We start from the raw sequence: 16096 nt of genomic DNA, 5'->3' as shown, positions 1-16096 counted from the left end.
CATACCTCTCAATTCATCGACAACAGACGTGCTTTCATTGCTAGACAACGTATTTCCAGTATCAGAATTCTTTTGTTTTGAGCCTGTTTGTTGTGAAGGAACGTCATTTCGAATGGCTGAATTTTGTGAGATATCGTCTAAAGATTTCTGGATGCAATCACCTGAAAATATACATGAGGGTAAAAAAGTATTTAATTAAAGTCATAGCCGGAAAATTACTTCATTTAATTAAGAAAGTTAAGATAATTTAATCACAGTTGTTATCAATAACCTATTACAATGCAAATTGATTCGTTTTTGAGCAAACTAATAGCAAATTCGTTTTTAAAACTGAGTTAGTGCCAAACTGACTCTGTAATAGAGATGGGCAAACCGTTCACGAACGGTACGAAAGAACAAGTTCACCGAAAACAGTGAACGAGCGGTCATTCCTTTTTAAGGAAAGGTAGTTCTCCCACGAACTGATTGCGAGCGAACGGTTTGTGAACGAACTGATTCCGTAAGAACGGTTTGCGAGTGAACTGATTGAGAGTGAACTGTTTGGGAACGAAATGTTTGAGAACGAAGTGTTTGCGGGCGAACTGTTTGCGAGCAAACTAGTGCGCTGGACGGAATGGATAAATATAACGAGAACGCTTGTAAGGAAAATAAAACGATTTGTCATTCATCAAAAGATCATTAACTGCCACATCCGCAGCAACCGGTCTGGGAGGAATCATTCGTGCCCGAGGAATGATATTTGGTCTCACTCCGTGAGCATTGTTGATCTGCTGAGCTTGAGCTTGAGCTTGGGTAGACTGTACAATTCGTAGTTGCTCTCCGTGATTGACCTGAACCAACCAAATTGCACAAAGAACACACAGAATGACGCTTGGGACTAGCAAATCATTCTCGTTGTGCAATTTTCGGTGATTCGAGCTTTCAATGATCAATAACGACGCCGGCCACGCCCTTACAGTCACCAGGGGAAGGGTAGGAATGTTAGTATGATATTCGCCGCCCGAAGGCCAGAAGGGTCACCTCTATAGCGTGGTTCCCTAGCGTTTATCATGGAAGGGATAGTTTGTTAGTGGGAAGGGGTAATAATCAGGATTCACTGTGGTAAGTGATGTGATTATGCTAACGCAAACTAGAGATCACTTGACGAAACGAAAACTTGAAAACCAAATGCATTTCGTAGCCGTGAAGATATTAAAGGGTGACCTGAAAAGGTCTCTGCAAAAGGATCATAACTCTGGTAAGTGAATTAATTTTGTAAGCGTGGACCCAATTACTCGTTGAAACGAAAACTCGAACATCAAATGCATTTCGTAGCAGCTGAACGGTAACCTGAAAAGTCTCCTCTGTTCAACGGAGCAAAAACTCGAAAATCAAATGCATTTGAAGATTGAATATATTGAAGGGTCACCTGATAAGGCCTTATCAGACTCGGATCGGACTTAATACTTGTGCCTAGTCGCACGTCATGCTCTTCCATTGTAATACACGGAAATCACGGAAGTTTTCCGAATTGGGACTCTAGCATCTTGACATAAATGACATAATTGAAGGAAAAGCAACGTCAATCCTCTATTTAAAAAAACCCGAAAAGGAGATACATACAAGAAGAACTCACTGACATTCAAGGTGAACTACTAATCCCAAGAAAAAACATGGGTGAGCAAAAGAGACAAATGTAAGTTAATTCAAACTTTTCTTTCGACCACCGTAACATTCTCATGGTCGAAACGCACACTACATTGAATATTCTTGCATGGAAATCTTATGGCCGCTTGTACATACACATCAAAGTCAACGTCTAGCTAGATTTAAAAGAAAAGAAAATCGATGTTACGTTGACGTCAATGCGCTCTTTACCACGAAGACAATATTAGATATATAAAAACCTCTAAAACTATTGGATCTTCTAAAACTCTAGAATGTCGTTTAGATTGAATGCAACTTCGCGCGAAAATGCGGCTGCACAAATCTCACGCAACTGCGAGAAGTAAACAACGACATAGAACTGCACCGGCGTGGCTACACCGTCCGCTCCGCCTTGCCGTGACCGAAATCGTCTGCCTCGAACAAACAAAACAGCCTGCCTCCATCCGTCAGCTATCGCACAATCAAAATATGCTCTCCGATCCAATCCTCTCACAAAAACTCGACTGTACGTCAACCGACGAAAAGAATCAAACGAAGCAAACGAGTCCGTTCTGGGAAGCAAGGCAACCACACCAATACAATCACATGTTTGCTGGTCATCCTCCACGATCGCGCACTCGTAATGCCACACTCTCACACGCAGCCGCACCCGCCATCACCGCAGTCTTCTACTGACTGACACTTTCTCTCTCTCGCACACAACACCGAGAGACTTTTCGGATCGGTTATAAAAATAACAAATTGTTAATAGTACTTAGCTGGGATGTTGATGTTTCTCGATACAGTTGGATCATTTTGCTGGCAGAATTAGTGGTTAGTGGATTCCATCCTTAATATCACTGCTGTAAAAAACATGCTCTAAAAAGCAAGCTACCACGCATACACACATAACACGGTACACGAGAGAGTTGAAAAAAAAACAACACCATAATCCAGTAAAATAACCACAAAACTGATTAACTGAATTTGAACTTTTGACGTAGGACTACGTCTAACCGGAAGATATAGGGGGTGAAATGGAAATCTAGGCACTGAACAAGTAGGAAAAAATGCAAGATTTGGAACGCTTATAACTCGAGTATTTCTCAATAGATCGCAAAGGTTTTTGCATCAATTGATAGGAAATATATCTACGCATCTATCATAACGAATAACATTTCATTTTTCTTGAGATAAATAATTGAATAATTGTGAAATATCAAGCATTGTCAAAATGCACTATGTGCCCATTTTTGATTGGTCCATTTTGTGCTACTCAAATCGTACCGACCAAAACGGGCAACCAGAGCAGCAGCGAAATAGAATGAAGCACGATTGGGAAGGAAAAAGAAAAAAAATGAACGAAACATTGGTCGCAGTCTCACACATGCGTAACTCTCAAGCCAGCCAGTCAGCTTAAAAATCCCCGCTCCGCTGCCGTAACGATCATTCTCATTCAAACCGTACACCACATCGGTTCGCATCACAACACATCAACAAACCAACCCAAGCAGCCATGTCTGGACATGGTAAAGGAGGAAAAGTGAAGGGAAAGGCAAAATCCCGCTCGAACCGTGTTGATCTGGAGTTCCCCGCAAGGGTAGCTAGGCCGAGCGCGTTAGTACCAGTGCACCAGTCCACCTAGCCGGCGTTATATAGTTTCGGCCGCCGAAGTGATCGAGTTAAAGCTGGCAAAGCTGCTCGCGACGATAAGAAAACCCGCATTCGGAACAGAACACATTCGGTTCGGTGGACATCAAGACAACAGGCAGTTGCAGCGAGTGGCGAATGGCAAACGCAATCGCAAAACGGCATCAGGTAGCAGAAGAAAAAAGTTTGTTCTTTATACAAACTGCTTTGGTGGCAAATCCAGAACAAGGCGGCATCGAGGGCGTTCGAAATGGTTTTCTTCAATACCACGAGTACTAAGTTTTCTAAATTGGAACCATTCCATAAAACAAGGCGCTTTTCAGGGCCATTAAACCTTCCAAAAAACAGGAAGTGGGTTATATCTATGGTAAAACCGCAAGGGTGACGTAGGACTATCGTTGATTTAGAGATCATTTGTTTGAAGTTGAATCTGAATTCATTCTGAATGAATGAATATTTGGAGAACTTCGAAAACGAGAGCGTTACGTTGGAGCCACAAGGTTTTATGCATCCAATATTGGATACGGAAATATCCTACTGATGGGGAAGAATAATCTTCAGAAGCTATCCTGTTAATTGCGATTGATTGAAAAATCACAAAACCAAATGTATTTGGTCACACTGTTTCATGGATAGAAAACATTAAAATAAACTCTTTCACATGAATGTAATTTTAAATTCCCAGAGGAACTGGCAGATTATTTTCAGTAACGATTAGATATTACCACATTTTCCTCGATACTGGAAGACCACCAGTGGTTAATGCTAACTCGATAACCATCTGTTAATAGCACTTGATTGAAACATATTTGGTCACAGTGTTACATGGATAGAAAACATTCAATTAAACTCTTCCACATGAATATATTTTGAAAATTCCCAGAGGAACTGGCAGATTATTTTCAGTAACGATTAGTTATTTCCACATTTTCCTCGATACTGGAAGCCCACCAGTGGTTAATGCCAACTCGATAACCACCTGTTAATAGCACTTGATTGAAATATATTTGGTCACAGTGTTACATGGATAGAAAACATTCAATTAAACTCTTTCACATGAATATATTTTGAAAATTCCCAGAGGAACTAGCAGATTATTTTCCAGAAATGATTAGATCTTTCCGGAACTTTCCCGATGCTGAATGGCATCCTAACGGAAAGAGTTCTGCGCGTGTATGTGTCGATCCTTCGCCGTCCACCTCCTCCAGCACGTTAGGCAACGATGTTGTCTTGTCGATGTCCTCACGAAAAATGAATGTGTCTCACCACCAGAATATCGCTTAAGTATGCTTTTTGTATGTGATTGAATCGAGAGAAGGTGTGGTTTACGATGGCAATTTGGAAGGCAAACTAGAGGGGAATGAACTCTCTGAGCTCGGAACTTTCGGCGACTGAGCAATAATCGATTGCGGGCGCATACAATATTGGATACGGAAATATCCTACTGATGGAGAAGAATAATCTTCTGAAGCTATCCTGTTTTTTTTTTTTTATTTAAATCGTTTATTTTTACAGGCTCAGTTACATAGGTTTAAAGGAGCCGAACTCCTTACTGTATTGTTACTAGTATATATATGAGCTATCCTGTTAATTGCGATTGATTGAAAAACCACAAAACCAAATGTATTTGGTCACAGTGTTACATGGATAGAAAACATTCAATTAAACTCTTTCACATGAATATATTTTGAAAATTCCCAAAGGAACTGGCAGATTATTTTCAGTAACGATTATATATTTCCACATTTTCCTCGATACTGGAAGCCCACCAGTGGTTAATGCCAACTCGATAACCACCTGTTAATAGCACTTGATTGAAACATATTTGGTCACAGTGTAACATGGATAGAAAACATTCAATTAAACTCTTTCACATGAATATATTTTGAAAATTCCCAGAGGAACTGGCAGATTATTTTCCAGCAATGATTAGATCTTTCCGGAACTTTCCCGATGCTGAATGGCATCCTAACGGAAAGATTTCTGCGCGTGTATGTGTCGATCCTTTGCCGTCCACCTCCTCCAGCACGTTAGGCAACGATGTTGTCTTGTCGATGTCCTCACGAAAAATGAATGTGTCTCACCACCAGAATATCGCTTAAGTATGCTTTTTGTGTGTGATTGAATCGAGAGAAGGTGTGGTTTACGATGGCAATTTGGAAGGCAAACTAAAGGGGAATGAACTCTCTGAGCTCGGAACTTTCGGCGACTGAGCAATAATCGATTGCGGGCGCATACAATATTGGATACGGAAATATCCTACTGATGGGGAAGAATAATCTTCTGAAGCTATCCTGTTAATTGCGATTGATTGAAAAACCACAAAACCAAATGTATTTGGTCACAGTGTTACATGGATAGAAAACATTCAATTAAACTCTTTCACATGAATATATTTTGAAAATTCCCAAAGGAACTGGCAGATTATTTTCAGTAACGATTAGTTATTTCCACATTTTCCTCGATACTGGAAGCCCACCAGTGGTTAATGCCAACTCGATAACCACCTGTTAATAGCACTTGATTGAAACATATTTGGTCACAGTGTAACATGGATAGAAAACATTCAATTATACTCTTTCACATGAATATATTTTGAAAATTCCCAAAGGAACTGGCAGATTATATTCAGTAACGATTAGATATTTCCACATTTTCCTCGATACTGGAAGCCCACCAGTGGTTAATGCCAACTCGATAACCACCTGTTAATAGCACTTGATTGAAACATATTTGGTCACAGTGTAACATGGATAGAAAACTTCAATTAAACTCTTTCACATGAATATATTTTGAAAATTCCCAAAGGAAATGCCAGATTATTTTCCAGCAATGATTAGATCTTTCCGGAACTTTCTCGATGCTGAATGGCATCCTAACGGAAAGAGTTCTGCGCGTGTATGTGTCGATCCTTCGCCGTCCACCTCCTCCAGCACGTTAGGCAACGATGTCTTGTCGATGTCCTCACGAAAAATGAATGTGTCTCACCACCAGAATATCGCTTAAGTATGCTTTTTGTGTGTGATTGAATCGAGAGAAGGTGTGGTTTACGATGGCAATTTGGAAGGCAAACTAGAGGGGAATGAACTCTCTGAGCTTGGAACTTTCGGCGACTGAGCAATAATCGATTGCGGGCGCATAAAATATTGGATACGGAAATATCCTACTGATGGGGAAGAATAATCTTCTGAAGCTATCCTGTTAATTGCGATTGATTGAAAAACCACAAAACCAAATGTATTTGGTCACAGTGTTACATGGATAGAAAACATTCAATTAAACTCTTTCACATGAATATATTTTGAAAATTCCCAAAGGAACTGGCAGATTATTTTCAGTAACGATTAGATATTTCCACATTTTCCTCGATACTGGAAGCCCACCAGTGGTTAATGCCAACTCGATAACCACCTGTTAATAGCACTTGATTGAAACATATTTGGTCACAGTGTAACATGGATAGAAAACATTCAATTAAACTCTTTCACATGAATATATTTTGAAAATTCCCAGAGGAACTGGCAGATTATTTTCCAGCAATGATTAGATCTTTCCGGAACTTTCTCGATGCTGAATGGCATCCTAACGGAAAGAGTTCTGCGCGTGTATGTGTCGATCCTTTGCCGTCCACCTCCTCCAGCACGTTAGGCAACGATGTTGTCTTGTCGATGTCCTCACGAAAAATGAATGTGTCTCACCACCAGAATATCGCTTAAGTATGCTTTTTGTGTGTGATTGAATCGAGAGAAGGTGTGGTTTACGATGGCAATTTGGAAGGCAAACTAGAGGGGAATGAACTCTCTGAGCTCGGAACTTTCGGCGACTGAGCAATAATCGATTGCGGGCGCATACAATATTGGATACGGAAATATCCTACTGATGGGGAAGAATAATCTTCTGAAGCTATCCTGTTAATTGCGATTGATTGAAAAACCACAAAACCAAATGTATATGGTCACAGTGTTACATGGATAGAAAACATTCAATTAAACTCTTTCACATGAATATATTTTGAAAATTCCCAAAGGAACTGGCAGATTATTTTCAGTAACGATTAGTTATTTCCACATTTTCCTCGATACTGGAAGCCCACCAGTGGTTAATGCCAACTCGATAACCACCTGTTAATAGCACTTGATTGAAACATATTTGGTCACAGTGTAACATGGATAGAAAACATTCAATTATACTCTTTCACATGAATATATTTTGAAAATTCCCAAAGGAACTGGCAGATTATATTCAGTAACGATTAGATATTTCCACATTTTCCTCGATACTGGAAGCCCACCAGTGGTTAATGCCAACTCGATAACCACCTGTTAATAGCACTTGATTGAAACATATTTGGTCACAGTGTAACATGGATAGAAAACTTCAATTAAACTCTTTCACATGAATATATTTTGAAAATTCCCAAAGGAAATGCCAGATTATTTTCCAGCAATGATTAGATCTTTCCGGAACTTTCTCGATGCTGAATGGCATCCTAACGGAAAGAGTTCTGCGCGTGTATGTGTCGATCCTTCGCCGTCCACCTCCTCCAGCACGTTAGGCAACGATGTTGTCTTGTCGATGTCCTCACGAAAAATGAATGTGTCTCACCACCAGAATATCGCTTAAGTATGCTTTTTGTGTGTGATTGAATCGAGAGAAGGTGTGGTTTACGATGGCAATTTGGAAGGCAAACTAGAGGGGAATGAACTCTCTGAGCTTGGAACTTTCGGCGACTGAGCAATAATCGATTGCGGGCGCATAAAATATTGGATACGGAAATATCCTACTGATGGGGAAGAATAATCTTCTGAAGCTATCCTGTTAATTGCGATTGATTGAAAAACCACAAAACCAAATGTATTTGGTCACAGTGTTACATGGATAGAAAACATTCAATTAAACTCTTTCACATGAATATATTTTGAAAATTCCCAAAGGAACTGGCAGATTATTTTCAGTAACGATTAGATATTTCCACATTTTCCTCGATACTGGAAGCCCACCAGTGGTTAATGCCAACTCGATAACCACCTGTTAATAGCACTTGATTGAAACATATTTGGTCACAGTGTAACATGGATAGAAAACATTCAATTAAACTCTTTCACATGAATATATTTTGAAAATTCCCAGAGGAACTGGCAGATTATTTTCCAGCAATGATTAGATCTTTCCGGAACTTTCCCGATGCTGAATGGCATCCTAACGGAAAGAGTTCTGCGCGTGTATGTGTCGATCCTTTGCCGTCCACCTCCTCCAGCACGATAGGCAACGATGTTGTCTTGTCGATGTCCTCACGAAAAATGAATGTGTCTCACCACCAGAATATCGCTTAAGTATGCTTTTTGTGTGTGATTGAATCGAGAGAAGGTGTGGTTTACGATGGCAATTTGGAAGGCAAACTAGAGGGGAATGAACTCTCTGAGCTCGGAACTTTCGGCGACTGAGCAATAATCGATTGCGGGCGCATACAATATTGGATACGGAAATATCCTACTGATGGGGAAGAATAATCTTCTGAAGCTATCCTGTTAATTGCGATTGATTGAAAAACCACAAAACCAAATGTATATGGTCACAGTGTTACATGGATAGAAAACATTCAATTAAACTCTTTCACATGAATATATTTTGAAAATTCCCAAAGGAACTGGCAGATTATTTTCAGTAACGATTAGTTATTTCCACATTTTCCTCGATACTGGAAGCCCACCAGTGATTAATGCCAACTCGATAACCACCTGTTAATAGCACTTGATTGAAACATATTTGGTCACAGTGTAACATGGATAGAAAACATTCAATTATACTCTTTCACATGAATATATTTTGAAAATTCCCAAAGGAACTGGCAGATTATATTCAGTAACGATTAGATATTTCCACATTTTCCTCGATACTGGAAGCCCACCAGTGGTTAATGCCAACTCGATAACCACCTGTTAATAGCACTTGATTGAAACATATTTGGTCACAGTGTAACATGGATAGAAAACTTCAATTAAACTCTTTCACATGAATATATTTTGAAAATTCCCAAAGGAAATGCCAGATTATTTTCCAGCAATGATTAGATCTTTCCGGAACTTTCTCGATGCTGAATGGCATCCTAACGGAAAGAGTTCTGCGCGTGTATGTGTCGATCCTTCGCCGTCCACCTCCTCCAGCACGTTAGGCAACGATGTTGTCTTGTCGATGTCCTCACGAAAAATGAATGTGTCTCACCACCAGAATATCGCTTAAGTATGCTTTTTGTGTGTGATTGAATCGAGAGAAGGTGTGGTTTACGATGGCAATTTGGAAGGCAAACTAGAGGGGAATGAACTCTCTGAGCTTGGAACTTTCGGCGACTGAGCAATAATCGATTGCGGGCGCATAAAATATTGGATACGGAAATATCCTACTGATGGGGAAGAATAATCTTCTGAAGCTATCCTGTTAATTGCGATTGATTGAAAAACCACAAAACCAAATGTATTTGGTCACAGTGTTACATGGATAGAAAACATTCAATTAAACTCTTTCACATGAATATATTTTGAAAATTCCCAAAGGAACTGGCAGATTATTTTCAGTAACGATTAGATATTTCCACATTTTCCTCGATACTGGAAGCCCACCAGTGGTTAATGCCAACTCGATAACCACCTGTTAATAGCACTTGATTGAAACATATTTGGTCACAGTGTTACATGGATAGAAAACATTCAATTAAACTCTTTCACATGAATATATTTTGAAAATTCCCAAAGGAACTGGCAGATTATTTTCAGTAATGATTAGATATTTCCACATTTTCCTCGATACTGGAAGCCCACCAGTGGTTAATGCCAACTCGATAACCACCTGTTAATAGCCGCGCGTGTATGTGTGTGTAGCGATGTCTTCCCAGGGAACCGTTTGTGGCATCACTCTCCTCCTGATAGATTCCCTTCTGGCCTAGGGTGCACAAACAGGCTCTTGGTGACACCGTTCATCCGCGCTTTCATAATAAATAAAGAGCTTCACCGCAACAGCGACAACATGCTCCAATCGCTGTTCAATTAGAACTGAGTGGATTTCCGAGCGCCGCTCGCTTATATACCGATTGGTGATTTCAATAGCCTGTTTTGAAAGCAATTTTAAGACTATTGAAACAAGTTTTTGGATCAAAAAGTAACAAGTATATAACGCGTAGACATTTTATCTTTCGAATGAAGTGTTCATCATACCATTTCGTTCAGTTGTTTAGGAGCTATTAACGCTCAAAATCTCGGTCTCCGGCGTAACGCTTTCGTTTTCGAAACTTTGATTTTACACCCCGGTATAGAAATGAAAGACGTAGTCCTACGTCAAAAAAATCAGACGCGGAGCAAAGAAAAACTCATCCGCACCCGACGAGTGTTCGGTCGAGACTCTCCGTGAGCATTGTTGATCTGCTGAACGACAATTCTGCGAGCTTTTTCCAACCGATCGGTGTTATTGTTGCGGAAAAAGCCGAGTTGATATAGATAGAGCAACACTCCTACGAAAACTACCGTTAAGCATCTTGCCGGAGACGAGTATAGATATACAGGTCGGACTCGATTATATACAGACTCGATTATATGTGATTCGATTATATACAATTTTGGACTCGATTATATACAGCTTGGAAAAAAATGTTTTTTTCTAGCTTATTTCAAGAAGGAAAGGAGAACCTTTCAGCGTTAAGGTGAAGTTTAAGTGGCTATTACATGTACAGTGGGGTAAAAATCGGGATTTTTTAAAATATTGCTTGAATTTTCACCAGGAATTGTTTAGATCGATATTGCAGCCAAATAATGAAAGATAGAAGTTGGGCGTCAAAGAACGAATTGTAGAGCGGTTAAAGAACTTCAATTTAATTGTTGCAAAACAATGTAGTTCAATTTAAAATTTTAGGATAAAATTAATAATAACACATTAAAAATTATTAACTTTGAAGTTTTTCACTTCCAAAATGTTATTAACATTCACTAATTGAGTTGTTCCACTACTAATCCTGTACTAATTTTTCTCATCTTTCAAATGAAATCATCAAAATTGTCTTCCGTAGCGTACTTTTTAATGTAGAGCCAGTTTGAAGCAACAGAGTCCGAAACAAAAAAAAGTTCTATAACTCTGTCATTGTTGAAATTCGAAAATATGCGTAGGAGGATTTTTTTCATCAAATATAATCGTCTATCACCTCCTAAGACAATCTGGATAATTTTTTTTTTCGTGTGAGAAAGGTGTTTTCTGATGACTCAAAAATCAAATTCCTCTTTTATTTTCAAAAATCGAAAAATACATGTAAAAAAAAACAGATAAAAAAAAATTTTGACTCGATTATATACAGTGAACAGAAATCAAAAACTGTATATAATCGAGTCCGCGCTGTACCACGGTCATCAGGATTCACACCCGACACAAGGTAAAGAAAATGTCCAACCAGTCACGGTTTTCTTGCTCCTCGACCACAATATTAGGAAACCAACTGTCGCAGGTTGTGCTTAAAGTGTTCCAACAGCGGTAATGGCAGTGGCAGTACCCGAGGGTACATTTGATGAAGCAGCTGCTGATGGTGAAGTTTCCGCGCCCACTCCAATCGCAGGTGATGATGGCATCGTGGATTGACTAGATGATCCTTGATTGACAGGTGTTGGCGCTGGTCCGGGATCGCCCCATTCGAAGTTATCGAAGCTGGATAGCTACCGGCTGATGGCATTGGCGAGAGGTATGGGTAGTATGCTAGGTTCGACAAAGTATGTGCGAATATTGGATTTGGAGGGATGTTAGCTGCTGATAGATTTGGCGGAGGGCTCTACATTGGTGAAGCTGTCATTGCAAGTTTGCTGGGGCACTTGGAATCAATGTTGGTGGATTGGTCTGTCCATTAGATATCACATTGATGTGAGTTTGCTGACCTTCATAATGGCGGATCTAATATAATGCTATTTTTTCTTCCCGATGTGCGGAAATGCGAATAGTGCTGTTACATTTAAGAAAGAAACAAATGACAATCTTACATTTTTTTTTGACGTAGGACTACGTCTAACCGGAAGATATAGGGGGTGAAATGGAAATCTAGGCACTGAACAAGTACGAAAAAATGCAAGATTTGGAACGCTTATAACTCGAGCATTTCTCAATAGATCGCAAAGGTTTTTGCATCAATTGATAGGAAATATATCTACGCATCTATCATAACGAATAACATTTCATTTTTCTTGAGATAAATAATTGAATAATTGTGAAATATCAAGCATTCTCAAAATTCACTATGTGCCCATTTTTTATTGGTCCATTTTGTGCTCCTCAAATCGTACCGACCAAAACGGGCAACCAGAGCAGCAGCGAAATAGAATGAAGCACGATTGGAAAGGAAAAAGAAAAAAATGAACGAAACATTGGTCGAAGTCTCACACATGCGTAATTCTCGAGCCAGCCAGTCAGCTTAAAAATCCCCGCTCCGCTGCCGTAACGATCATTCTCATTCAAACCGTACACCACATCGGTTCGCATCACAACACATCAACAAACCAACCCAAGCACCCATGTCTGGACATGGTAAAGGAGGAAAAGTGAAGGGAAAGGCAAAGTCCCGCTCGAACCGTGTTGATATGGAGTTCCCCGCAAGGGTAGCTAGGCCGAGCGCGTTAGTACCAGTGCACCAGTCGCCGCCGTTATATAGTTTCGGCCGCCGAAGTGATCGAGTTGGCTGGTAAAGCTGCTCGCGACGATAAGAAAAACCGCATTCAGAACAGAACACATCAAGACAACAACAGGCAGTTGCAGCGAGTGGCGAGTGGCAAACGCAATCGCAAAACGGCAGCAGGTAGCAGAAGAAAAAAGTTTGTTCTTTTTACAATCTGCTTTGGTGGCAAATCCAGAACAAGGCGGCATCGAGGGCGTTCGAAATGGTTTTTTTTTCAAAACCACGAGTACTAAGTTTTCTAAATTGGAACCATTCCATAAAACAAGGCGCTTTTCAGGGCCATTAAACCTTCCAAAAAAAGAGTTTAGGAAATAAAGTTCAATGCGTTCTAAAACATTATCCAAAATAATAATAAAACACAAATTGATGTTTTCATAATTTGTTTGCCAGGATCTGATGAGTATGTGAATTTGGCAGTAGTTCTGAGCTTATTGATAGTTGGGGACTTTCAAGATTATTCAATTTTCACCAACTCTTAAATTGTTTCCAGATTGAAAGTACAGTAATTTACAATTAGTTCGACATTTAGCTAATTGGACGGACATGTAATGCGACTTATTTAGTTGGACATTTTTGTAAACATAGAGATCTAAATTATGACCGCACATTGAAAGTCGACACTGTACCACTGTCATCGCAAATGTTCAATTACAGGTTCAAATCGCCTCCAATGCGACACTGAGTGGCGCTTCGGTACGTTGCATTGAATGTAATTTACTGTAAAATATGTCACAAGCTGGATGGGAAGAAATTTTCCAACTGTGAAAGATGAGGCGAGTGGCAAATGCAATCGCTAAACAGAAAGGTTTAGCCGAACAAGATGGGGATATCGAGTGACAACAAAACAATAAACTCTTTAGATTGAAGATAATTTTGTGATCCTGAAAAGGACCCTTTTCAGCCTGCATGTGAATCCAACGAGCGAACAAATCGTAATGAATGTATTTTTTTTGCCATCGCTCCCTTTTAACGCTCATTCGTTCGTCTCGTTGGACTCGCCCCTCTGGCTGAGTCTGCCGATTTGTCTCTATCCTGTGAGTGTGTACCGCTAGAGTATAAAACACGCGGACCCCAAAAAAATATCTTATTTTCTTTCAAACCGTAAACCCGTGTGGTTGTACGGCATCGGCACCGTGGACGTAACAAAGGAGGACAAGTTAAGGAAAAGGCAAAGTCTCACTCGAACCGTGCAGGTCTCCAGTTCTCTGTTGGTCGCATTCACTGATTGCTCCGCAAGGGTAACTAGGCCGAACGGATTGGTGCCGGAGCACCAGTATACCTAACAGCGATTATAGAGTTTCGGCCGTCGGAGTGCTCGAGTTGGCTTGCAAAGCTGCTCACGACAATCAGAAAACCCGCATCAAGAACAGAGCAGCTTCGGTTCGGCGCTCATCAAGGCAACAATTAGTTTCATTGAGTGGCAAACTGCTTCTCCGGCACGTCGCATTAAATGTAATTTACTGCACAATATGTCACAAGCTGGATAGGAAGAAATTTTCCAACTGTGAAAGCTGTGGCGAGTGGCAAACGTAATAGCTAAACAGGAAGGTTTAACCGAACAAGATGGGAATATCGAGTGATAACAAAAACACAAGGTTCTTTTCAACCCTCAACATATTCATAAAGAGTAAACAGTAAACTAATCCATTTTTCAGGTAGATAGGTAGGTATTCACGTAGGAGAAGAAAATAAAACAATGTATTTAAAATATATATTTAACAAAAGCTGTCCCATTTGTATAGTCCTACGTCACTCCGGTTATGTCCCTGACATTACCCACCCGTCTTTTAGAATATCCTCCTCAGATGGACTCTCATTTGCAAATTTTGTTTTTGAATTGATCTTTTTGTACACAAATGCGATAGAGCGCACCAAATCTAAACAGTGCCCTTTAGGAATTTAGTAAATATCATTACCTCCAGAGATGCCAGCAGAAGGTCTTCGTCGAAAATATGAAATGTTGATGTGTATAAATACCTGCCAGCTACCTTTGTAACCGTGAGAATAGTAAAGTGATGTTTGAAAAACTGCAGGGAATTGAGTCAAGACATATAGAAAAGAAATACGATATCCCTGTAGACTGCAACAGAATAGAGTCTCCGATAAAAATTAAATATCAGTAAAATTGCGAACTTGTCTGCATCCTGCATTGATGATAAACAAATTTCGAAATAATTCGAAGACGAACGGATTGATAAATGTGCTTAATCGAAGTCGAACGGGTTACAAAATGCATTATTTTGCCAATTTCAACCCGTTCGGGATCCGGAATAGAGGTGAATTCCTTAATATTTTCCTTCGTTGATCGTATTGTTGTGAACCTATTCACGTTGGAGAGCATATTCGAACATATTCGTTGGCCGAGGCATTTTGATGTAATGTAATACTTTTCCGTTTACTATTTTTGAAAGCATAGGCAGCCGTGGCAGTGTTCCGAGCTCTGCAATACAATTTTCTTACCCAATGTTAAAGTTGCTTAAACTTACATTATACACCCATTAAACGTAAAAATAATAATTGTATTGATATCAATAAAATTTTATTCTATTGATTTTCATGACATGAAACGCTATGACTAAGGAATAACATTTTATTGAGTAGTTTTTATAGCTGTTTCGATGATGTTGTCTGGCATCAGTGTCGAAAAAATAACGAATTTCACCAAACAAACAAAACCATGGTCGAAGATTGAAAAATGAAAATTTAACTTTCAGAGCACTTGCTCGAGTTTTGATGGGAAGTGTGCGAAAACGATCATTTTCTTCACACTGTTTCGTAAAACTATTGATTTTCGGGCGAGTGATGAGGGAGGGACATGAAAGAAATGAGCGCCATTGTGGCAGCCATTTTTGGCTAGCTTCCACTTTAACCTTAATATAGAGAAAACATATTGGAAACGAAAAAAGTAAATTTCTGTTATAATTTTTAGTTTGTGTTTAATTCAACCCAATGCGAATTTTAATTGGATTAACAACACCTACACTATACTATATGTAGAGCATATGGGAAATCACTTTTTCTAATATTTCTTCACTTCTACAATTTTTCTCGCCGCTTAACCAAACGACCCGTTCTCGAGCGGAAAAACAGCTTGATTTTTGAAAATTGAAATAAATCGTTTCACAT

At 39.6% G+C, this 16096-nt stretch overlaps 1 protein-coding gene across 3 annotated transcripts in view; it reads right to left on the bottom strand.

The window, feature by feature from the left end:
* The window catches only part of LOC129761600 (dentin sialophosphoprotein-like), a 257335-nt gene that overhangs the window by 149580 nt on the left and 91659 nt on the right, over positions 1 to 16096 (bottom strand). For all 3 annotated transcript variants that reach the window (XM_055759356.1, XM_055759393.1, XM_055759441.1), the window contains exon 4: positions 6 to 161. In XM_055759356.1, the coding sequence (XP_055615331.1) occupies positions 6 to 161 (156 nt within the window). The remainder of the gene's footprint in view (positions 1 to 5; positions 162 to 16096) is intronic.

Source organism: Toxorhynchites rutilus, chromosome 1 (assembly GCF_029784135.1).
Source record: "Toxorhynchites rutilus septentrionalis strain SRP chromosome 1, ASM2978413v1, whole genome shotgun sequence".
NCBI lineage: Eukaryota > Metazoa > Arthropoda > Insecta > Diptera > Culicidae > Toxorhynchites > Toxorhynchites rutilus.
Note: the sequence above shows the minus strand (reverse complement) of the source record. Positions and strands in the feature narration are given on the sequence as shown.